Here is a 25,368-nt window from a genome sequence, read left to right as displayed (position 1 = left end):
TCGAGGAAGAAAAAGAGTCGTTCTGATGGCTTCAGCTGTGTGCATGTTATCATTCTTGACTGTTTGAATAATCAACAGAACTTTTCAGAGCTGTCATAAAGCACTAACTCAGAAATCAAGATGCAAAGCAGCAAGCACTCCTCATTCAGCCACTGCGGTCATCCTCATCTCTCTGCCAGGCTCCATCACTTATATCCAGACTCATTTAAGTCAGACTTTGAACAGTTTTTCTGACAGTCAATAAAACATCAATAGCAGCAGCAAAGATTTGGGGACTTTCCCCCCCTGAATTACCTGTGTTATCATCACCACCACTTCATTTTCTAAACCAACAAATAGGTTTAGCAAGTTCCCTACTTTTAAATTTAAATAGGCCAATTTAGCATTTTTCTGCACCAACATGAATGTAAGGAAAGTCCACAGATTGTTTGTTAACACAAAGTGCTTCACTTGAAGTATTTATATGTTAAAATGGCTTAAAGTCTTCATCTCTGCTCTCCCAATCTGACTGAGCTTAAGTTATTTTGACAAGAACAGGTAAAAAAACCTGTCTCTATCTGAATATAATATAACCCAAAACATGCTCAGTTGGAAATGATTTGGAAGATAATTACAGCAAAAGAGGACTGAACACAAAAATCATAATTTTCAGATTTGTATTTTTTTTTTTATTGCCTCCTCTTCTGGTCTCATCCACCATGGTAAAGTGGCCAGCCGTACAAGACATTATATGCCAAATACATCTAAAAAGATGCCAGAAGACCACCACACAAGCTTCACAAATGTTATAAAACAGAGGATACAAAACTCTCTGCCTTTGTTACCAAGCATTTCCAATAAATGTTGCTAAACTAAAAGTCTCCTTATTCAATAGCCAACTCAACATATGTGCTCTAGACAGCCAAAACAAGTCAAGGTTTTTATGTTTCTTCTCAAATGATAATACAAATAACAGTGAAACATGAAACTCATCCTCAACTACATTAAGTTCACAAAACTCACAAACATATATCTTCTGGCATTCAGTTAATCTCCCCACGTCAATTGCCAAAGTCAGAGTACCTGAATATACATCTGTTTAACTTGAAAAACACATCAGTTTGAAACATCCTTAATTAGTCTGGAAATACAACTATTTATCAATCTAATTAGCCATATTATTCATTGGTTTCCATTCTTTTCTAATCCAATAACTAAGATCAAGTCTGGACAGGGAGCTTGCAATTAAGAAGCAATTTCAGTTTAGTTCAAGATTAACATACATTTAAAAAGGAGTTAATAACAGTGATCAGAAATATGCACTGATCAGAAATTTTGTGGCCAATTTTTAATCAGTAGTTGATATCAGTTGTTAACGTTTTGGATAAATTGAATCCAAAGTTGAGGAGCTCTCTCTCACTGCCTCCCTGAAACTCCACAAATCTAGTAAAAGAATGTTGCACCATTTCCTCTTTCACAGATTTCATTTTTAAATTCCTGAACCAGAAAAATGCCAACTTTGTTTTGTCTTTGTTTTAACATAGTGATTAGAGCAACCTGGTTGCATTTAGCTAAGGCACTGATTCGGAAAAGGACTGAATTTTTGACTTTTTAGTCTGCCGCTCACAAATCAGAACTAATCAAGATGAAAATCGCCCTGTTCCAGCCATTTTTTGATTAATTTCTACATTCTGGGCCTAGGATTAATCTTAACTGAAATTTCTGATGATCTTGAAACTATTCTGGCAATAAGTCCCATCAGTCATTACTTAGCAGGTGGCAATATCCTGGGATGGACAGCAATCAAATGCAATTTGTCATGAATGTGTCTTTAAACTGAAAATTGGTGCAAAATGGGAGCTCTGGAACATTTTCATTGTATTTAAACAAAAAACTACATACATATTTTTATTTATCACCTTCACATGCGGTCACTTTAAGGACAAAAAGAGACTAACTTGGGCATTTCAATTGTTTGCACAATGTACCTACCAGCATTCACCAGCAGAGTTAGAGAAAAGAAACATGGGATGCTGCAGGACAGCTGCAGTACAGTTTGATTTTCAAACATTGTGGCCTGTGCTATGACTGTTTGCATATTATTTCACATGATGCATAAGACTAAAATATCAGGCATTAAAGGGGAATTCCACACAGATTTCTCGGGTGAAACCAAACGGTGGCTGAGTTGAGGCTCAGAAAAAAATGATGTAATCAAACCTTCCAACCCAACTTTCTAAACCCTATAAAACTTCAAATAATCTGAAGTCATATTAAAAAGTTAAATACTAATTCAGTTTACAAAATATAAATAGCATCTAGTAATAAAGAAGCAGATTTTATGTGGTTCTGCCTTCGCCTTTAGGAGAGAAAAAATACTTGAGCATAAAGAAACATGGAGAGCTGATTTGAATCAGTAAATTTCTGTTGATAGATAGAGGTTACTTTTAAAACCACAGTCATAATCCCACCCCCATGTGCACTTGACTGCAAAGGTTTGACGCTTATTTACATTCAGAAGTTGAACACCAAAGTTTTCAATGAGTCAGAGCAAAGTATTAGACCAAACTGCAGCCATCTTTTTTTTTGAGGTAGTTGTAAAAAGCTGGGGTCAGAAATATATTAAGCATGAAAAACGAGTGCTAACAGCATATTCATGTGGTGACAGTTAGAAAAGCTAACAACAGTAGCTATAAGTGTATGAAAACATTATAAAAGTTGCAATTATGACTGGCAAAAATACATCTTCACCAATATTGTATCATTAAGGCTAGGGATGCACGGATGTGATCATTTTGATCCATCTTGATACATAGCTATTGCAATAAACGATACTATTATTGTTTTGAGACCATTTTCAAATACTATAATGGTAATGCCATAATAAAGCAAGAACACATGATCACATGATCAGAACTGTTCTTTAAAAAAAAGAAAAAAAAGAAAGGCTATATGAAGACCAACACAGCAGATTGGGGACTTTTGTCATCCAGTTTTTGGTAGCTGGAGATAAAGAAAGAAATCATACATATGGAAATCTAGTTTGTTTTAATATGTTTAGCAATTTTATATATACTTTACTATCCTTTCAACGCTGTGAAAAGTCGACCACACCAGCCGAGACAAACACCTCTTAAAGTTGATATTCCAACTAGGAGAACAGGAACTAACAAAGCAGGCCAAGATTTGTATCCAATAATAAGGGTGCTGCACATGGTGAACATAATAAAAGCTCCAAATATAGACTATTTATTAGAACTTCTAGTGGTTTGTTTACCATTTAATCAGGGTTTGAATTGCATAAAATGGAGAGAAATAAATTGTTCTCTGCTTGTCTGGCTAACAGTCGTTAGCACCAAAACACATAGTAAATCCCATTGTTTTCCAACCAACAAGAAAACCTTTGGCAACTCAGAAATGATTCGCAGCTCCAACTTCTCAGTCAAATCCAACACATTACGAAAAACTAGCAACTAGGGATGGGCAATATATCCGCATCAACATCGGTATCAGTCCGATAAGTAAAACTGGGCTGATTTTAACAGCCGCAGATTGTTTCTATCGTATCGAGGTTTGGTGTAGATGTTTCAGGAGGGATAAGGGAGAGAGTTGGCCATGTGGTATTTGCTCAGTCATGTGACAGTAATAGTGGTGCATCACAGGATTATGAGTTTAAAAAAAGAGAAAAATAGGCAGTGAGGTCACCTTTACACAGTGTTGAAAGTGTGGGAAAATATAAACAATCATACTGGTAAATATCAGTTATCGGCATTAAGAGCAGTACTAATATCATATATCAAAATTGACCCTAATTTTTATATCAGTTCATTTACTTGCTACCTTATATGATGTCACTAGAGGAATGTGTCAAAGTTTGTTTTTAGGAGACTACCATAGTTAAACAATGATTTAAAACAAAATTGTAAAGAAAATAAAACACTTATTCTGTAGATGATAAACTAAAGTGAGTTGAGAAAAGTATGGCTAATAACTTTAAATGCTTTATTTTTACTAATCCCACTATTAGTTTCAAAATCAAATGACAGAAGCATGTTAAGACAGAAACAATGCTACAAAATTATTTAAAATTTCAAAGAAATCCAACATACAGGCAGCTGAATGTCAACAAAGCAGCATCAGACATCAGAAATAACTGCTAAGTTGGACCATACAGTCTTAATTATGTTAAAGGGATAACACAACTAAAGGCTGCCTTTGAAAATTAAGGTGTTCTAAAACCACCAACAGGCAGCTTGTGATTAAGCTTGGAGAGTTTTATATATTTCAAACACGTATGTTCTTGTTTGTTTCAATAGTTTTTTCTCCTTTTTACGTTAGCCAAATTTCCCTCCGTTCAAATGTCAAACAAGCGCCTGTGCTCTTGCTCGCTATTTTTAAAACGCCAGCGTTATTTGGCGTAGTGCTTCCTGCCAGTCTTCTCACCTGTATTCACAGAATAACGAGTGATAAAAAAAAGACCCGGAACAAATTTCTTACCTGGAAAGAGTCCTCAGACAACGAGACGTACATTTCCCATCCCCGGTCCGACCAACGGCTGCCCTGTTGCCGCACGCTTGCTCTTTCAAAGAGGTCTGATCATAGTAGACTTTCACCAGGCAGTTTTCAGTGCGAGCTCACGCTCCCACCTTAGCTCAAAGCTGATTGGCTGTTCGATCCGTCAATCACAGGGAAACGTGTAGTAGACATAGCAACCACAGAAAGGCGGGTCAACGGGTGTAAAGAAGCGTCTTATTGGCTACCCATGAGCTCTGTGAAAACAAATAAATAAAAATAGAGCTGATAGAGACGAATGTTTGCAAAAAGAAGGATAAATGAAGGCAAAATGATTTTCGATTTTTGTTTTAAAATACTACTGTATTACAGTACAATACAAGTAGTGTTTTGGGGATCAAATAATGTATTTATTTAAGCTTGGTTTAATTATTTTCTAATAATGCAAATAATAAAAACAACTCACAAGCAAAGAAAAATTAAGCATCAACCTAGGTTTTGTTTTACATGTACAGTGTGGATTCTGATCTATTTCTGATAGGAAACTAGCAAAACTAAATCAGAAGTCAAAACAACCATACATTTCTATTTAACAAATTTAACAAAGAAAAATGAAAGAGAAATGGAAAAGAAGCTTAATTTTTAATTGAAAATGGAAAGAACAAACTCCACACAAAGCAAGATTAGAAGAATTACAACATTTAAAATAATCAAACATCTTCACTTCCGTACAAGTGATTGTGAACCCACTGTGTGAACCAATGGGTTCACACAAGACCTCAAGTGAAACCATTGGTGAAACTATACTCCTACCTTATATGGACAGTGATGCCATGAGGGGAATTATTTAGCTTCCCCAAGTCAATGTGTGAAAAATTAAGGTTAAGGAGATTTGATTTGTTGTTTGGACATTTTTATGGTTTTAAATATCAAAAGAAAACTAGACCAAATTTGAATATAAATACAAATATAAACTTTCAATTTAATATTTCATATCATAAAAGCTCAAATATCCACTTTGATTTTCATTGATGCTTATCCACTGCCAATTTACAAAAGAATGACATCTTAAGGGACTTACTAAAAATAAAATACGGTACATTTCTCTCCAGTGTTACAAACAGATCCAAGTCAATTACATAAATTAAAAAAATGATCCTAGTTATCAAGTATCAGTTTATTATTCAAATTATTATTTTCTGTGTAAGGAATTCTAGCAGATAGTTTGAGTCACTGACACGCAGCAATCACTCCTCCTGGACTGCAGCAACGTTGACTTGTTGACTTTGCAGCAATCCTGCAAATTGAGCATGCATGTAGCAACAGCGGAAATTAAAAGAAAACCCTTTAACATGAAGGAAACATCCAGCCAAACCTGAGACAGTGTGAACAATCATCTGTCACAGTAAACAGGTGGTTATTATGACAATTGATGATGACAAAACACAGATTTTTGCCAAATAGATGAAAAAAATCGTTTTTGCGAAAAACATATCACACAGATGATAAAGTTTGTCAAATCAATTCTTGCCAAAGAGATGGTTTTAAATGAAAAACTGTTCTGTATTTTATATAAACAGAAGCAGCAGGAAAAAGGGGAAGAGGTGTCAGTTACTGGTTGCTATGGTAACCAGCAACCGACAATAGCTGCATAACATAACTCTTACTAATAAATGTCATAAAAAATAACTTTTTGAATGAACACAATTAATTTGAAAATTAATAAACCAATTTCAACAAATTTCACATATTGTTACAATAAAACGCTGTTTCATATATACTGCAAAAACACAAAGTCTTACCAAGTATTTTTGTCTAGTTTCTTATGCAAACATTTTAGTACTTGAAGGAAGACAAAACTATCTTGCAAGTAACTTTTCTGCAAGAAGTGTTTTGTGCCAATAATTCCATAATACTTTGAAAAGTACTAGTTCCACTGATGGCTGCACAGTGGCACAGTTGGTAGAGCTGTTGCTGCCTTGCAGCAAGAAGGTTTTGGGTTTGATTCCCGGCCTGGGGTCTTTCTGCATGGAGTTTGCATGTTCCCCCTGTGAGTGTGTGTGTGTGCATGGTTGTTTGTCCTGTTTGTCTCTGTGTTGCCCTGCAACAGACTGGTGACCTGTCCAGGGTGAACCCTGCCTCTTGCTTGGAGCGTTAGCTGGAGATGGGCACCAGCACCTCCTGACCAAGGAGGGACAAAGGTGTACAGAAGATGGATGGATAGTACGACTGGCAAATTATTCCACTTATAACATAGGAAAATGTTTGTTAACAGCATAATCTGCCAGTATCAGTGTTAAGGAATTACTGAAATCAAGCTCCTATATTTTGCCAAAACGTTATTTGTAAGTTAATTTTGTCTTATTTAAAAACTACTAAGATATTTGCATCAGAAACTAGACCAAAAATACTTGGTAAGATTTTGTAGTCTTACCAAGAATACAAACAATTGGTGAACACCCAGATACTTGTAAGAGTCCGCTATAATGCATGGATACTTTTGTAAAGTATTTATCAGGAACTAAAGGAGAAAATAAAAATCTTTACTGGTCATCAGTCATATAAAAAAGTTTGTTTTGATGATTTGCATCAGGCAGGTAATGTAAAAATACATTCAACCACAATCAAGTTTGTTTTCGAACATGTTTACTTCCTGCTGGCATTTAAAATGCAAAATTGAACAGGCAAACATGCATTGTCTATTATGAAATGGTGTCACTTCACTTGTCCTTTCAGCTACTGTTAGACATCAGATTCATGAACAGAAATAGTTCTCTGCTGGAAGTATTCATGCCTGATATGTAACCAATCCGTGTGATATTGTTTATGCCTGATGGGATCCACAGGATGCAGCAGAAGATAATATCAAACCCAGCAAAGTGGCTCCTTTGCACAGCTTTGAAGCGTATTTGTTTCCTGTGCACCATTGGTGATGGTTAGATATGATAACTTCCGTCTTTAGACCTGCAGTAAGCGACAAGGAAGATGAAAACATTTGATCACAATGTCACAACTATATTTCAGGACTTAACATAACACTATACATTTTAACTTAAGTCATGCAGAGTCCAGAAGGACCTATAGGTGGCTGAAATATCAGTTGCTTTATCAAAGAATTTTACTGGCAGAGTCTCATCCTTCCATCTGCTAGCACAGAATTAAATGAGGGATAATTATTTGAGCATTTAATCCTGATTTAAACCTCAGACATAAAATGAAATTAGCTGCAGAATTTAATCAAACTCTGCCACGTGTTGGTATTTTCTCTACAGATCTGCTCTCATTTGTCTTCCTCTAAAGGCTCTTTTGTTTCTATCACAGCTTCAGACTTTGGAGCATGTTTATGTTGTTTCAGATAACTCTCAAACTGATTCTTTAGGTTGCTTTTTAGCACATTGAAAACAGAACTGAAACAGTAAATGCGTAATCCGTTTCCTGTTATGAACTCTTCTTTAGACTGCTCATGTCTTGCCGGAAGTCGCTGTGCTTCCTTCATCAGGTTTTCAGCTCAAATGTTAAAAATGATTGACTGAAGGAGACCTGGTGGGCTCACCCTTTGTCCTTGGTGTCTCTCTGATCCTGCCTCTTTTAGAGGGGGCGCGCACATAAATCAGCTTAGCTGCTGCTTGTGCAGGCTGGCTTATTAAAGCTGCCAAGACAGAAGATTGCCCTCCTCTGCTCAGAAACCACAGAGACAGTTCTAGTGCCAGGACAGCAAACCCACTGAACCCCTCAAAGCTCATCTAATCTCACTGGGAGATCAAATGTGTGTGTGGGATAAATCCGCAAAAACAAATGCATTATCTCCATCTATCACCTTTCCCTTTGTGTCAAGTGTTTGTCTTTCTATGAGCTTGTTACCCTGCAAAGAGTCAGATGGAGATGCAGCTGTTTCAATCTGTGAACCTTCAGGGCAAAATGAGGATGTAGGACCTAAAATGTCTCAATGAAAGAAAAAAGAAATGTAATTTTTTTTTTTTACAGCTGTGTAATAGACAGCTGTAAGTTAAGATTACAGCTGTCTATTACACTGTAGGGGTGGATATTTATTGTATTGTTTTATCATTTATCATCATGCATTTCTTGTTATGATATAAATTTTGATGTTTAAAAGCCTCCAACACTATATTGATTATTGGTTTTAATATTTTATCCACTGTTTGTTCTATGAGAGCATCAATAAATATCAATGCATTCAAAAAAATATGATTACGTTGTGATATATCTGTATGTGACTGTTGTCTAAATTTCTCATTGTCTGCAAATAAATACTAAATTTTTTGCTAGGAATTTCAGAGACATGTTGTCAGTAGTTCATATAATAAAAGAACAATGTTTATTTTACTCAAACATAAACCTATAAAAGGTAAGATCCGAGAAACTGATTATTTTAAGTGGTCACTTAATTTTTCATCAGAGCTGTATATTTATAATTATTTACACTGCATAAAAGGACACCTAACCAAATTTCTTTTGCTGTCTAACAGGAGAGTAGATTACATGATTCCTGTTTATGTTCAGCTAGGATTGGCAAAATTATTCCATTTTGTTAAATGCCAGAATGAGAAGATAACATTAATAACGATTTTATTTATAAAGCCCTTTACATCTTTAGTTCTCAAAGGCTAAACAATAGCACCTTTGGTCACAAAGTCTAAATTAGTTCACACTAGAGATTAGGAGAAAGTATTTTTAAATGTCAAATTAGTTAGTGACTGGACCAAAATACAGACAGGAGAAGGGCCTTTTTATTGAATTCATGAATTATTGAAGAAGAATAATGGGGAAAAAACATACAGAAAGTCAACACTGCAGGGAAACACGGTGTTATGGAGATAAAGTGTAATGAAAGGAGCCAGAGGAGAACAATGTGAACTGGGAGCTTAAATATCCTGAGGAAGAAGAGAAAGTGGCAAGGAACCAGATAACCTGTGTAAACTTAACAGAGCAGAGGGACAGAGAAACCTAAGGGTAGAAACAACAAAAAGAAACACTAATCTAAAGAAATGATAATTCAAAGTAAAAACGATGAGAATAAATGAACCATCACAAGAGACAAACTATAATGGCAAAAATATAAGAAAAACAAACAATAAAGAAATGACTAAGACTTTTAGATGAAACTAAAAGTCAAAACACCTGTAGATCTGTCACAAACCTAAACCTGTTGAGTCTGCTGATCTCTGCTGGGACTTTAATCATGACCATGTGCTTTGATAAAATGAGATTAACTTCTCTGAAAACAAAACAAAACAAAACAAAACAGTAGGTTTGGTGTGAAACAGAGGAATATGTGGGAAGGCATCCTACTACTAAGTAGATGCTGATTTGAACCTCATCAGAGTTGACATCATCATAAACTGTTTGAGAAATCTGCACACTCCAGTAGAAGACTTCAGGGTGGTCTCATTTTTAATTTTTTTTGCACATTATTGTGAAATTAGGAAAAGAAAATAAAGGAATAGATTTAGTTTTGTCTTCAGAACATGTGAACCAGTTTACTTTTTTTTTTTTACAGTCAAGCCTAAAAAGCTGTAAACGCGAGAAGAAGCTCCAAAAGTGTCAAATATTTTCAAAATTTCTCTAATAAATCACCTGCAGAGGAGAAACTTTGCTCTGTGCTGTGAACACCAGGTGGCGCTCCAACTCTACTCCAAAGAGAAGCTGAAAGGGCATTGCATGGCTTCTCTTTGTCTTGTTTTGTGGCAGGAAATAGTGGAGAGTGTTTTTCCTTTAATATGTTCAGTTGGTGCAGCCATTTCAATATCACTGCTTTAACATGAGAGCACTAACAGACACCGATCCTCTAACTGGACGATGACACAACAGGAAATTCCCCAAGCTGTAAAACGGTTCAGTAAGATTTCCAACCACAAAACGCCATCTTCATCTGATCCACAGACACAAACATATTTGACCTGTATATAGGGTGGATGTGGGTTGTTGCTCTCATTACATTTTTGATGATTATCTTACTAAAACACCCAGTTCCATTTTCAGTCTTTTAGATGTTTTATTTTTAAAAGAGTTCACTCATCACCTTGCAGTCTGGTAAGATTTGCAGGACCTTTGAAGGAAAAACAGGCTCACAGACTCACAGATCTTCCTCCATACTTAAAATTGGGTACTTTTCATAAATAATTATCCTTTGTTTCCTGCCAAACTCACCTCAGTTTTAGTCTTGTTTAACCAAAACACATATTTTCAGTTTAAATTTAAGAAAATCCATGTTTACATTTGTAACAAAGATGCAAAAAAGGCTCAAATGCACAAATATATGTAGTAAAATTGCTTTGACAGGAATTGTTTGAGATAGCAGGAACTGCATATCCACTGATTTTGTTAATAATTTTATGAGGTAAGCTTTTCTGCTTTTATTAACCACTTAGCAGGACTTTCCCTTTCAAATAAAAAAAAAAAACCAATAATAATTGAGGATATGGTAAAAGTATTTGTTTTTCTTTAACTTTTTCAATTCTATTTGTTTTATTATACCCACAAACTTTTATTTATTTTGTTATGATGTCAAATAATAGAGCATGATTATGAAGTGGAAGGAAAAATACCCTTTAAGGTGCGTTTCATTCTGACACCCTTAAATAAAACGTAGTTACACCTGTGCAGTTGAATCTCAGTACAAATGTAATTGTTTGGTAAAGGTCTTAGAGGTTTGTAAGTGAACATTAGGGAACAAAAGGAGTCATGGAGACCAAAGACAAGTCAGGGATAAAGTTGTGGAAACATTTTAGCACTAAAGCAGCGTCTCAATCCTTCAATATCTCCAAATAGCATGAAAATTATGTAAAAATCTAAATTATAGGGCAACAAAAACCTGTCTGTCCACCTAAAGTGAGAGGGTTGGACAAGAAGGACCACAAGAGGAGAGAGATTAACACAATTTTGGCTGAACAAAAACTTGCTGTACTTCCCCAAAAAAGCTGGAATTCTTGACAAATTGTCAAGAATAAAGTCATTGTTGAAGGAAAACCATAAAATGTTTAGTGCTACTCTGGAACTCATTAATGAACACTCATGTGTTGGAGTGGGCAGATTAGACTGGTACTTTAAATTAATTAAATTGATACTCTCTCTATTAAACTGACTGAGCGTTGGCAATTTTTCAAAAAGGAGTCAGTAAAAATGTCAGTCTGTTACTGCAGAGGAAGGTGTCTGAAAATGAACCCAAATGAAAACACACACCAAACCTTTCAATGTTAATTTGTGAAAAAAAAAAAAAAAATTAAAATTGCATAACATTTCCACTACACATATAATCATTTGCTGTTTTGTGTTGGCGAATGAGATTGATGACAAAATACATTAAAGTTTGTAGTTGTATCACAATCATCAAATGTGTAACATTTTAAATGGTACAAGTGCAATTTGGTTTTTGGCTTGTTTACAAAGGTCTGCAGGTCCAGTGCTTGATAACAGGTGATTCATTCATATTTGTTCTCTGTGACTAACTTTTCCTTGGGACCATCAAAAGCTAGAAAATAAATGTATCTGTGGTTGTTTTCTAAACATAAATAGATCATATTTTTGTTGATTTACCAGATATTAGATAGCTAACGTGGATCATAGATGTTGTATAGCTAAAAGCAAATTGTTTGAAAATTTGAATCCTGGGTGTAAAGAATGAATAAATTAATACTATAATAAATATAGTTAATTATAAAAAACTAAGTTCTAAATGTTCTGAAGATCTAAATATATAATAAATAAATAGAATAAAATGCCAAAGAACAATAGAGCAAATAAAAAAAGCAATGACTAGTTTGTTTGACGGTCTTTGACCTGGAAGGTCTGGCAGGATGAGAAACTCCCCTGTTCTGAGTTTTGACTGAACAACAAGCCCCAGCCACTGTTATTTCCTCTGCCCAGAAGTGTGTGAAGTCAGCCGTCTGTCTGGCACAGAAGTGTGTTGATGTGCTTCCAGGTGTTTGTGGTAAATCCTAATGTCTGGACTGCAGGACCCTCCCTACACCCTGTGAGATCATCGCCTTTTAATTAGACCAGATTCGCCAATTACAAGACACTCAGGGCGTCTCTCTTTCTCTCCCTCGGCTCTATAAAAGGAGCACAGGTCACCGATTCGGCAGACAGGAGCTCAGGAAAGGTGAGTTTACACCATGGTTGTAGTAGTTTGCCTTTTAATTTTGAAAATGACAGCTTTATCTTAATTTCTGATGCTTTATTTCAGATTTACTGTATAATGTCTTCCAAAACGTTTATGGTTGCCACTTTGCTGGTTTGTGCTTTGAAATTCATCTCATCTCAGAGTGAGTATAACTCCTATAACTGGCACATTTCATTAAGAAAATATTTAATTACCAGTCTATGCAAAAAAAATAAAAAAAATCCATATATATTGTTAATTTTTCTGGCAATCTGTTAAATGTTTTCTTCCCTTCTACTCATCCATGTTTGCTTTGTTAATGATCATTAACCGGAGGGAGGACATGTGCCTACATTTGTTTTTGTTGCTCAACTTCAGAAATCGATTTCTGGCAGCCTGTGCTCCAAAGGATCACATCAGCAGCACACACTGATTTCTCAACTCGTTTCTGATCGTTTTTCCTGTTTGCGCTGTTTCCTACAGCGAGCTGCAGAGAACGATGTGGCGCCGAGTACTACCGAGGCAACATGTGTCAGTGTGACTTCACCTGCCTGTCCTATGATGAGTGCTGCAATGATTATGAAGCTCAGTGCACCACAAGTAAGATTTGCTTTTGCACATATGCACACAAACAAACAGGAGTGATGCTTGTGTAGAAAATTATATTAAACTTTTTTTTTTCAAATTCTGTTTCTTAGAGAAAGTCTGGTATTTTTAAAGGACCACCATTTTATTCCTATATTTAGGATTTCAGCTAAAAAATAAACACAATTTAGCAGGAGTATGGATCTTTTTTCTGCAGGATGAAAAATGGTGTAAAAATTTAAAAAAGCACAAGAAAAACATTTTAAAAAGATTTTACTTGTACGTTTAGTGTCATTTTTGTGGAAAACTGTTAAAAACTTGCATTTATTATTATATTTAAACTTAGAAACATTAGCTGATTCATTTAGTTTTTTTAACCAAAAGTTATTAAAAGCCATTGTGGCTCAGGTGCCACAGGCTGTAGGGTATCAGAAAACTATTGAAGTTCTACGACTCGGTCAATAATTAATTTGTCAAATGAATATTTAAACTGTAATAATTATATAGCAAGTACATTATGTACAGTCAAAACCACATATTTACTGTATATACTCTATAAAATACAACTAGTCTTCTCACTATCTGACATTAAAAGTAACTTAACTTCTCTTTTCTCTTTATATATATATATATATATATATATATATATATATATATATATATATTCTCATATCTATTTAATGCATGTTTCCACTTTTCTTTAACTATTGTTAACAGAAAACTAATTTAATCTTCAATGGTGTGTGCAGCTTATTTATCCATTGAATAGCATGGATTATAGTGGAAAAAAATAGAAGCATAGAGAAAAATGCTCATATGGTGAACTGAGTTTAATTCTCAGCTGCAGTGCACAGTTGTGTGTATCTGGTATCTTCCAGAGGAACTGTGTGGATCTGTAGTGTTTTAAGCTTCAGATTTTTATCTATGCAACAGTAAACTCCTGCAAGGGCCGTTGTGGAGAAACCTTCAAGAGAGGCCGGCGATGCAGCTGTGACTTCGAATGCTCAAAGTTCAAACAGTGTTGCCCAGACTTCAAGAAGCACTGCGATGTGGATGGTAAGCCTTGATCAGCTCATACAGCAGTGGTGTTTGTGTTTTTCTTTCTCAGCATGTGAAACATTTTTCCTTTACAGAATACCCAACAAGAAACTCTAACATTGGCAATTTAAACACATCTTATGCACAAATTTAATGAAATGAATCTAAAAAAATGAACCTAATATGCATGTGCAGCATGTACAGCAGCATCTTGAAATGCATGCAGTTAATCTGCCCTGATGCATTTGACGATATTTTCTGTATCAGTAATTACTGCAGAAAAGAGTGGAGGAGCAACAGGACCAATGACGGGTAGTTCATGTGATAATGTACATAACAATCCCAAAGGTATTTTTTTTTTTTTACCAAAAGGTTTGCTACATTTTTATCCATTTAGGCTTTAAGGAAAATGCATGTGTCTCAATGGAAATTCCAGCTAAAATTTACTTGTAAATATTCTCACAGATTCAACTGCGGCAGAGGATCCTGAATTGAGTGAAGGAAACAATGCAGGTGAGATCACTATTTGCTTTTTTTCTGCTTTCATCTTACTAGATGTGGGTAGAGTACATGAAACTGTACTCAAGTAAGAGTAGAACTGCTTAAACATGTTTCAAGTAAGTAAAAGGTCTACATTTTTTTAATAAGAGAGAACAAAATCTAGTTAAAAGTACTTAGTGAATGATCAGAACATCTGATTTAATATTTTTAAATAATTTCATCAGACAGACAAAAATGCAACATTCTGTCCAAATTATATTTAATAGACTAAATAAATAAAAATAAATAAATAACATGATTACAAAATAGCAGATTCAGGTAACACTTTTCTAAATCATAAAAAACCTATAAAAACGATAGTTACAGTTGATAATACAAGTATTCTGCATGTTAAAATAAGGTCAAGTATTTCCGGTGCCCGAAGGCTCAGCAGGGAGAAAATAACGTGAGAAAAACAAAGCTTACGTTAGCTTAAGCTGTAACTGTGTTTGTACTTCATGAATTGGTTGTTTGTTCTTCATTCAGCAAAATTACTCACAGAGGGTAGAGTATCTAGAAAATGTATTTAAGCAAGAGTAAAAACTAAGCTACTCTTTAAAGTATTATTTCCTAAAAAGTTACTCAAGTAAATGTAGCTAGTTTCTACCCACCTCTGCATTTTGCGCTTTGTTTCTCCAGCTACAGCCCTGAAACTCACATTTTAAGCCATGTGAGTAAACGTCCGGAGCTGAACTTTTATTTCCGAGTGAAACTGAGCAGGGAGATGTGCCCATCCAGCCGATTGAAGCTCTGCCCCTGGGGCTTTCTTTGAAGGGCCGAGAGCCAGCAGAACAAGCCAAGAGCGTCGGCCTCAGGAGCCAAAGGAAACACAGGGCAGCAGTGTCTTCATGAGTGGAGGAAAGCTGGGCTCACGTTCAGTCGCATAAAAGGAAACCGCAGAATTAAACTTGAAGAATAATTACATAACATATCCTTGCCCTTTTTGAAGGAACCAGGAACACTGCAAAATCCTAACAAGTAATAACAACTGGATAAAGAGAAACAGAAAAAGTGGAGGAGCTGTCAGTTGCTAGCGCATCCCTTAGCAACTGTGGTTGCTATAGTAACCACCAACCGTAAAGCGCAGCATAACTATAACTTGTATGCCAATAAATAAAAGTCAGGGGAAATAACTTTTTGACTAAACAGAATTAATTTGAGGAAGAAATAAGGATGTTTTGACAAACATCCCATCTATAATATTTTTTTTTAAATAAAACCCTGTTTCATATACACTGCAAAAACGCAAAAGTTGACCTGTTATTTTTGTCTGATTTCTGATGCAAATATTCTTAGTATGTGAAAGAAGGCAAAACCAACTTACAAGTAACTTTTCAGCAAGATATAGAAGTATGCTTTATGTTTTATTTAATGAAAAAGTAGTAGTTCCACTGGTATAATAAATAGGTTTGTAAAATCGATAACCTGCAATTGGAGCCAGTAGTTTTTAAAATATATACTAAGGAATTATTAGCTTAAAACAAGCTCCTATATCTTGCTGAAGAGTTACTTGTAAGTTAATTTTGTCTTATTTCAAGTGAACAAATATAATTGCACTAGAAGTTAGACAAAAATATGTTTGTGTTTTTGCAGCAAATTTTCTCTTCTGCTTCGTGGAGATGGAAAATCCTGGCATGTCTGTCAAGATTTTGATTAAATCATTTTCCAATTTTTTTCCAATTCATCTGCAGATGACAGCTTACTTACTCCAGACAGTTTGACACCGTACCCACCCATGGATCTTGACGATGGCGATGGTGAGCAGAAATATCATGAAGAGTTTAGCAAACAACTTTTTCCAGACACAACAATAACAGTCTGTGTAAACATCTCTCTGGTAGATATATTTGCTGAGATTTTTCCGAATGACGACTTGTCCACCAACGGAGATGTGCAACCGGAGGCATCTCCAACCCCAGAGGTCAGCAGTGGTGATGGACTGACTCCAGTTGAGCCTTTGGACGAAATCCCGACTGAACCGACTCTGATTAGAGACGATCCACAGTTCAATACAGAGCCGACGCCTGTGGATGACATTTTTACTTTGGCAGCAATTACGACTGGACGCACAGGTGTGTGATGTTCAGTGTTCAGATCCAGAGATATTGGGAAACAATCAGGCCCACAGCATCACAGAACCTACACTGCACTTAACAGTGACCCCAAGGTGGATTTAAACACATCCATCTTTTGTTTTACACCAGAACCATTTAGTTAATCTAAAAAACGGATCAGCCCTACACTCTAGAACTGAGCATTTCACATGTTGAAGTTAGAAGTATTTTTAAGTTTTTTTTTGCTGTAGTGTCAAAACACTACAGCAAAGGGCCAAAACTGGTAAATGTAAACTACTGACAGGGCACAAAATTCATTAAATAAGTTTTTTTTAGTTTTACCTGTGTAACAATAAACACACCTTTTATGAAATCTGTGTATTATTGAGGATCCAAAATATAAATGTTGCAGACTGTTGCCGTCTTAAAAGTAAAAAAAGAAGAAAAACAATTTCCGAATTTTTGGGGTCATCTGTTGCTTTCTATTTTGTAAGCCAGATTTTTACCATTCTTGACTTGTTGTCAGGGGCTGAACAAAATCATTTCAGGGCCCACAAATGGCCCCCAGGCCACACTTTGGACACTCCTGCACTAAAGGAGTGTTGTGTTATTGCGTTTTAGTCAATAAAATATTAATATTATTATTTAAAGGATTTTAAAAATGTATTTCTAACATTGTATAAAAAAGGTTGAATGAAAAATGTGCATAATGTGGTAACTTTTTTAATCTGATTAGTTAATTGTGAAAATAATGGTTAGCTAAAATAACTACTAGTTACAGTCCTATTAAGTTGTCATTGTTTTCCCATCTCAAGACCCTACAGAACCGACAAGTGTCGACCCGGATCAAACAACAACTCCTCTGGTTCCCTTTGAACCGAACAGCGGCGTCCTTGACCTTTCATTGACCTCAGAGCCACAAACTGAACCTACAGCTTCGTCCGGAGCTTCAGAGACCGAGACGGAGATTTCCCCCTCAGACGCACCAGAGGTCAGCCACACCAACGCAAAGGACTTAATGGAAGAGCTGGAAAACTCCCAGCTCACCACAACTTCGGGCTCGTCAACCTTGGCTTCAGTTATTGAGGAAACCACTTCAAGCCCAAACACAGAGAGCAGCCCAGAAAGCATCACAACCAGCTCTCCTGATGTTCTGCAAGACGTTTCAGACGCCACTCTCACCCCAGCTGGAGACGAGTTGCTCTCGTCCACAGCGGCTGCCCCGGACAGCGCCAGTGGCGGTGTTAATCCAGATGAAACAACTGCTGATCCTCCCACATCTGAACCCGACTCCAAACCGGACCCATCCAAAGCATCACCCACCACTAAACCTGAGTCCAAGCCTCTGGACCCACAAACCCAGATTACAGACAACCTGAAAGATTACCAAGGAGGTAAAAACACATTTTACACAATGAAGACATGTTTTAAGAAGCACTAACTTGTTCCACAGGCGTGATTCTGCCGCAGAGATGGATGTTTCCAATTTGTGTTAAATATTCATTGGAGCAGCTAGCAGCAGGTTTTATGAGCTCTGTTGGTTTTTATTCTTCCTCTAGGGAAGAAAGTTTAAAACTTTTATTTAGGAAGAGGAAAAAGCTTTCCAAACTGACCTGGGTAATGAGTTTTTTAGCTCATTTGAGTAAATTTGACTGGATGAATGGTTCTCAGTTCAGACTTTTTACCAAACACTTTTTACTCAAGTAATTTTGTTGGATGGCTACTTTTTACTTTTACTTGGGTAAAAATATGTTGAAATAGTACTACTCTTACTCGAGAACAATTTCTGACTACTCTATCCACCTCAGATTTTAGTCGGTTCATGATTTAACAAGCTGATCCATTATGTGATCCCAACTTTCAAGATTTGAGTTCAGAGGTTAGGAAACGTAGCACACAACTGAACCCCTATTTGAAAAAATGCAGATCAATGTGCTTGAACAACATATTTTTGACTATAAGTGCTTATTAGCTCTACTTTATGGTTAATCATTCAAATTTACCTTCTCTGTGTACCTCTACTGTGAGCCTGGGCCCCAGCAGAGGAACTTGTACCACAGTTTAGACATTCATAATCCAGAGTCGCATCAAAGCAGTGTCTGTAGCTAAGCTCAATGTATTAAAAGTTCCTTATTTTTTGCTTTTAAAAATACTTTGCATTTAATGTAACGCTGCAAAAAATATGAAACTAATAGCGTCCTGCTTTCAATTTAATGGCAATTCATGAATAAAAACTACCCATGTTTCCTGCTGCAGTGTTCTGATTTTTTCTTCAACAATGTGCTCATTTGTCCTCCAGATGACAGCGATGACACAAACCTGTGCAGCGGGCGCCCGGTCAGTGGGATCACCACACTGAGGAACGGCACAATGGTGGTTTTCAGAGGTCAGTGTCGAAAAGCTGGAATCTGTTCATCTGTAACTGGAAGACTAAGAGGTTTTACACCGCAAAAATACAAAAATCCTACCAAGTATGATCCTGTTTGCACTCGTTTCTAGTGCAAATATCTTAAAGCACTTGAAATAAGAAAACTAAATCACAAGTAACTTTTCAGCTCGACATGGGAAGCTTATTTTAAGTCAATAATTCCTTAATACAGATGAAAAAGTACTGCTTAAAAGTGAAATAATGTGGAATAAGACATTTTATTAGCAGTTAAAATTTCTTCTGTTGGCAAATTATTTCCCTCCTACATTGTGCTGAAAAATTACTTATAGGTAGTTTTGGATTAATTCGGTTTATTTACATACACATATTCACATCAGTTCTCAACAAAGAAACACATTGATTAACTATGCAATATTCGTTTAGCTTGCATGGAGGGCTGTTATACCTTCTTCATTTATTATTATTATTATTATTATTACAGGCCATTACTTCTGGGTTCTGGACAGAAACCTGGTGCCGAGTTCACCCAAAGGAATCACAGCGGTGTGGGGCGTTCCCTCGCCCATCGACACCGTGTTCACTCGCTGCAACTGTCAGGGCAAAACCTACATTTTCAAGGTGAGACGCCTCATAGCAGCACCCTGCGAAGAGATTCATTTAGAAGTACATTAAAATATACAAATAAACAATTCAATTAATTTTTTTTTATTAAGAAAACAAACATTTCATTGCCTGAAATGCAATAGCATTGCTTTAGTGCATGTTTGATCATTTGTAGCAAATGATTAATCTGCAGCTAAAAAATGTGGACATGTGAAAAACTTGACTTATCAATACTGTTTTGGACTAATATGTTGACTATTTTTTAGATTAACTGGTTAATGATTGGATAGCAAAATGTGCTTAATAAAATGTTTCTATTTTTACAGAACTCGAACAGGTGAAGCTAAAACTGTGCAACTTGAGTTGTAGTGGGTAGAACATATTTACAGATCAAGGTTTATCTCAAATGCAAAATATATACATATTGTTTGCACATTTTTAGTTTAATTACTGATCTGAGAGTGTTGTTCTTTCAGCAAATTTTTTCTTAAAATTCGTACTCCAGTTACCGATTAATCGATTATTAATTAATCAACGATTACTGCGTAAGACACTTGAGACTGGGGTGGAGGTTCACCTACAACCCTAAACATACAGTCAGAGCAACAACGAAATGGTCTAAATCAAATCAGTCCAGATGATACAATGTAAAGTTTTGGTTCGTTTTTGTTTAAAATTTGACTAAGTTTGAACTATTTTGCAAAGAAAAATAAGCATAAGTGCTAAACTGGTATAGAAAAGACTTGCATCTGTGATTCCCCAAATTTAGAGATGCTAAATGAAAGAAGAAAAAGAAAAGATTTAAAACTGTATAAAATTTCCATTCTGCTTCACAGTTATGAACTTCTTTCCTCTGATGCCATTTCCAACAAAATTGAAGCGCAAGAAGCCTTAAAATTTCTTAACTATGCCTCTGATGAACATTTATAACATTTTCTTGTTTGTTTTAAATTTACAGGCAGGAAAATACTGGAGGTTCGAAAATGATGCTCTGGACCCGGGTTATCCGAAAGTGGTGAAAACGGGCTTTGACGGGCTGCAGGGCCACATCACAGCTGCCCTGTCTGTGCCGCAGTACCTCAGCAGGAAAGAGTCCGTTTACTTCTTCAAGAGAGGTAATCAAATTATCCTAAAGCATTTCAATATTTTTCTCTGTAATTTCTTTCAAAAATGTTTTTGTTTGTTTGTTTTCTTTACAGGGGGAACAGTTCAGAAATACTCATACCAGTTTGGCACCAGTCCCAAATGCGGAAGAACGGCCAACGTGCCTGTTTATACTGTTCGCGCTCGACTGGTCCGTCAAGCAGGTACGGCGCAAATTAAGGCTTCAAAATAAGAATATTTTTAATGTCTGGATAAATAACAAATATTTTTGGAGCACATTTTTTTCCCCCTATTGCTCAATACGTCAACAGTAATAACATAATTTTAGGGAGATTTCAACTCATGAGAAAGTAGCCAATGAGATGAGAGGATTTGCTGACCTGCATTGTGGTGCTTTTTGTGCATTTGATTGGCACATGCACTGGTCAGTCACTAAATATTTCTAAAGGAAGCAGCAAAGTTTAGATACTAGCATCCAAGAGGGATTAATAATCCTTTCTAACACTAAGTCAGCAGAATGGACCTGAACCTCAGATCCAGTCTCACTGCAGAACTGACCAATTCTCATGTTCCACCTCCTTGCAGTTTCTGTTTTGGAGCCAGCAATAAACATCCGTAGATCCTGGAAAGGCTTCCCCTCCACCATCACAGCAGCCGTTTCCGTGCCAACCAACAGAAACCCAGAGGGGTACAAATACGTCGTCTTCTCAAGATGTAAGTCAGAAACACAGCATCTTATATTATTTAACTTTTTCACATTTTCCGTTATTTAAATTGGGATTTTTTTTCGATAGACCAACACGAAGAAGAAAACTTTATGCACCCGTTTTATTTTGTTGTATAAAATAAAAGCAATGAAAGCATCTTAATGTGTTAGATTGGCTCAGTGAAAAGTCCAGATCTAAATATAATAGATAATGTGTGGTGAGTGGAAAATGGATGCTCAGATGTTCTCCATCCTGTCTGACAGAGGTTAAGCTATTAGTCAAAGAACAGGTGAATCTTTTTACATTTAGATGGAAGGAAGGTCAAAGATTATCGTAAAACTAGCAGCATTGATGACATGGAAAGTTATAGACATTTGAAGTTTTTATGCATTTCTTATTTTGTAGTGTCATTTTGTGGTTTTAATCCCTTATTATTGTGCTTTAACATCAACCTGCCAACAGGACTAGAGATGGAATCACTTAACTATAATCCCATGAATTTACATGTAAATATTCTTTAATACATATATTCCACATTTTTAAAGAAACTTGGAAAATATTCACCCAGGCAAGCATATTTTGTAAATAACTTTTTCTTTTGGTTTTACTTCACATCTATCTTCAGATTTTGTGGGTCTGTTACAAAATCCCGATAAAATAGTTTTTAGCTGCAACGAGACAAGATATAAACAGCTGCAAATATTTAAAAATCTTAAATCGAGTGTCAAGTCACTCATATTCAGCACTGAAGACCCTTAAGCTCTCAACTAATCAGTCAAAATCAGTCATTATTTTGACAGATTTAGCTTCATTTCTAGATATCCATAGATAATCATTGGATAGGCATAGATTTTTCAAACAAAACTTTAATATCTATAAGCAGCAAATGTATTTTTCTCCATCTATTTTGTTTGTATTAGCAAGCTAAACTTCAAAGGAATTAAAAACCTTGACATTACATCCAGCGAGTTTAATGAGGGATGCTTAGCAGATGTACAGATCGTTAAATGTGGAGTGTAAAGCATCCTTTAACAAATGGAAACTTCCACCAGCATGGAAAAATACGCTGAAATGCATCTGTTCACAGAATATGTTGACCAAGCCACACCTAATATTTTACAGCGACGGCGTACAACGTGAGGATGCACGATGGCCAACCCGTTGTCGCCGCTCCGAGAGCAAATGTGTCGCCGAAAACCGACAACTTCTTCAGATGCCCGAAGAAATCCTAACTGGAAAAATAAAACAACAAAGGAGCACGAGCTAATTTCAAACAGTTTTATTTTCTGATTAAAACACAGCATCACAGCATCAACATGAATTAAAAAAAACATTCAAATAAACAAAATCTAGCCAAGAAACAAGAACATGGATGAATGCAGTTCTGAAAGTTGAATGGTGTTGCCTACATTTAGGAGTTAGTACTGATTAGTGCTTCATCTCAGAAATCGTCTCCCATGTAAGCCGCGGGGAGGGAAGGTTTGACCTGCGGAAGACAAAGTTCAACAATGATGTAGATTCTGTACAGTTACTAAGTATTAGTCAATGTTGTGCCTGCATATCATCTCCTGGCAGTTTTGGTTAATGAGGCAACATTTTTATTAAATACACTGTTTGTGCATAAATAAGAGTGTGAATATATGATTTTTTTAAGGAAAATTAGAGGGCAATAAAGACTAAATGTTGTGAAAACTCTGACTGTTTTCCATTTTCTTTAGCTTACTAAGTTCTTTAGAACCACCAGGAACAATAAAGTTGTTACCTCCTCTCTTCATCCGACCTCCACGGCTGTCATGAAAGCGCTGCAGCTGTCTGGAATGTCCGTGATGAGCGGGTTTAGGGACTGTATCTGCAAAGATCAGACATTTATAATCACATCGGTCTCACCTGGTATCCCAGACGGCTGTCATGGATGAGTTTTAAGGCTTTACCTGCAGAGCTGGAGGAAGGCTCCTGGCTGGTGGAGGGAAGGTTGGCCTTGTCAGATGGCTGGCTCGGCTCCTCCGCGTCTCCCTGCGACACCACAGCATCCAGAGACGCTTCAGCACTGGGCCTGGAAAAAATAAACATACAGGATCACAGCTGGAAATCTTCCACCACTACTGTGTTTTCCAGGAAGCTTAAACTTTTAAAGATTGTTTCTACTAGGGTTGCACTGAGTGCAGTTTTCTGGCCAATCGCCGATTACTGATCTTTAAAAACCTGACCTGCTGATTCTGATTTTGGCCGATACCCATTTTATTTCTGTCTGAAATTTAGCTAAATATAGCAAAAAACACTGAGTTGGCAACAAAGGGGTGACTATTGCTAACCGCAAACATGCAGTCATGACCTGGTCTATCAGTCAAACCTCTCTCACAGCGGGGGAGGAGAGGACAGAGGTTGATTTTTAGACCTTTGCTGAGGGAGATAAGATCGGTTTCACATGTAAGTGTCGACCGAGGACATTGGTGCAGATAAATCGATGCACTTCTAGGTTTTACCAATATTTTATATCAGGGTAGAAGCAATTTGTTGGATTAATTATGATGAACCGACTATTAAAATAATTGTGAACTAATTTAATAATCGATTAATCATTAACTGGAGTAAACAGACAAAAAAAAGGCCATTTGCTGAAAAAACAAGATCCTCAGAGCAATAATTAAACAAACACTGTACAAAGAATATCTACAAAATATAAATACATGCATAAATGTATATACAATGTGCATTTTAAAAAACTTTTGTAAATATGTTCTACCCAAGTGGCACAGTTTTAGTGTTTACAGAATTAATCTGTTTCCTGCTGCTCTGCATTGTGGGTCTTGTTGTTTGGTTGCACAAAACAAAACAAACAAGACGAGACGTGGAGCGACTGAATGCATCCATAAATACAAACAAACAAACAAACAAACAAACAAACAAAGCCAAAGATAGACACAAAACATAAGTAAAGTTGATAAGGTCATAGAGTGAAAAGAAAAGGAATTTTAAAACTCTTAATGTAGTTTATCAAATTAGAACTCTAAGATGTGGAAACCGTGAAGAAAAAAGCTTGAGAGATAATCACCTCTCCGTGTCTGGCTCCAGGAAGATCTCTCTCTGCTCCCCGGCCCCGGCGGTTCCTGGCAGCACCAGGCCCGGCGTGGACGTGCTCACCATGGGAACCGACTGCGAGGCGTGCTCCGTCGTGTCAGACTGTGCAGCCTCCGAGAAGACAGTTACTGGAGATAAAAGGAAACTATCTTTACAAACGGTGGAGACTCCAGAATCTAAATCGGTTGGTTGTATTTATGAAAAGGGTCAAGATAGATAAATGAATGTCTTCGTATCAGACTGAGTGAAAGGTACCTGGAGCTGCAGCTTGCAGTGGAGTGGTGGGAACGCTGCGGCCTCCCGACTCTTCCTCATGAGTCGCCAAGAACAGAGGACTTTCATACATCCCAAGACCTGGAGAAAAGAAATCATTTCACCATTAAAAAAGAAAGAACATCCCGTTCTTATTGCTTTTTTGTATTAAATCACCATTTTATGTGTAATTTATTTTTAAACGTGTGATGGATCACCTCCTTGCGAGGCGAGCTGGCCGAGGTCAGAGTGAGAGGAGGAGTTGGTCTGAGGCACGTCTTCTGAAAGACCAAACCTGAAGCGAGGGACTCCAGCAACCTGAGGAGAACTGACGAACAAGATGAAACAAAATGAACTAAAACTGAAGCTGAAAACGAGATGAAACATGAACTAAAACTGAAGCTGAAA

The 25,368-nt window shown here is 36.5% G+C and overlaps 3 protein-coding genes across 5 annotated transcripts in view; 1 reads left to right on the top strand and 2 right to left on the bottom strand.

Annotated features, from left to right (window-relative positions):
• The window catches only part of fcho1 (FCH and mu domain containing endocytic adaptor 1), a 66,683-nt gene extending 62,064 nt beyond the window's left edge, over window positions 1-4,619 (bottom strand). Inside the window, exon 1 of the mRNA XM_015052979.1 lies at window positions 4,477-4,619. The gene's annotated coding sequence lies outside the window, so the exon portion shown is untranslated. The remainder of the gene's footprint in view (window positions 1-4,476) is intronic.
• Window positions 4,620-7,034: 2,415 nt separating this feature from the next.
• Window positions 7,035-23,314, top strand: prg4b (proteoglycan 4b). Of its 3 annotated transcripts, XM_015052988.1 has the most exons (16): window positions 12,352-12,481; window positions 12,570-12,610; window positions 12,695-12,773; window positions 13,094-13,210; window positions 14,129-14,251; window positions 14,501-14,581; window positions 14,699-14,746; window positions 16,465-16,530; window positions 16,615-16,845; window positions 17,643-18,221; window positions 19,127-19,213; window positions 19,698-19,834; window positions 20,778-20,934; window positions 21,019-21,126; window positions 21,509-21,637; window positions 22,753-23,314. In XM_015052988.1, exons 3-16 carry the CDS (start codon window positions 12,707-12,709, stop codon window positions 22,860-22,862), a joined length of 2,040 nt encoding a protein of 679 aa, XP_014908474.1. In that variant the 5' UTR covers window positions 12,352-12,481; window positions 12,570-12,610; window positions 12,695-12,706; the 3' UTR covers window positions 22,863-23,314. The 3 variants fall into 3 exon arrangements, with proteins under 3 accessions (XP_014908475.1, XP_014908474.1, XP_014908476.1); XM_015052989.1 differs by lacking the exons at window positions 12,352-12,481; window positions 12,570-12,610 and adding an exon at window positions 7,035-7,040; XM_015052990.1 differs by lacking the exon at window positions 14,501-14,581 and having other exon boundaries at window positions 12,354-12,610.
• LOC106960064 (nucleoprotein TPR-like) overlaps window positions 23,022-25,368 on the bottom strand; it is a gene marked incomplete at its 5' end in the record, with an annotated part of 34,681 nt that continues 32,334 nt past the window's right edge. The window contains 6 exons of the mRNA XM_015052977.1: window positions 23,022-23,116; window positions 23,393-23,479; window positions 23,562-23,683; window positions 24,683-24,836; window positions 24,964-25,062; window positions 25,179-25,288. Coding sequence (XP_014908463.1) covers window positions 23,067-23,116; window positions 23,393-23,479; window positions 23,562-23,683; window positions 24,683-24,836; window positions 24,964-25,062; window positions 25,179-25,288 — 622 coding nt within the window. The remainder of the gene's footprint in view (window positions 23,117-23,392; window positions 23,480-23,561; window positions 23,684-24,682; window positions 24,837-24,963; window positions 25,063-25,178; window positions 25,289-25,368) is intronic.

The sequence above is a fragment of the Poecilia latipinna genome, unplaced genomic scaffold (genome assembly GCF_001443285.1).
Source record: "Poecilia latipinna isolate Pla-1442-1.1 unplaced genomic scaffold, P_latipinna-1.0 Scaffold1151, whole genome shotgun sequence".
In the NCBI taxonomy this organism is placed as follows: Eukaryota; Metazoa; Chordata; class Actinopteri; order Cyprinodontiformes; family Poeciliidae; genus Poecilia; species Poecilia latipinna.
This window is presented reverse-complemented; position numbering and strand designations above follow the sequence as displayed.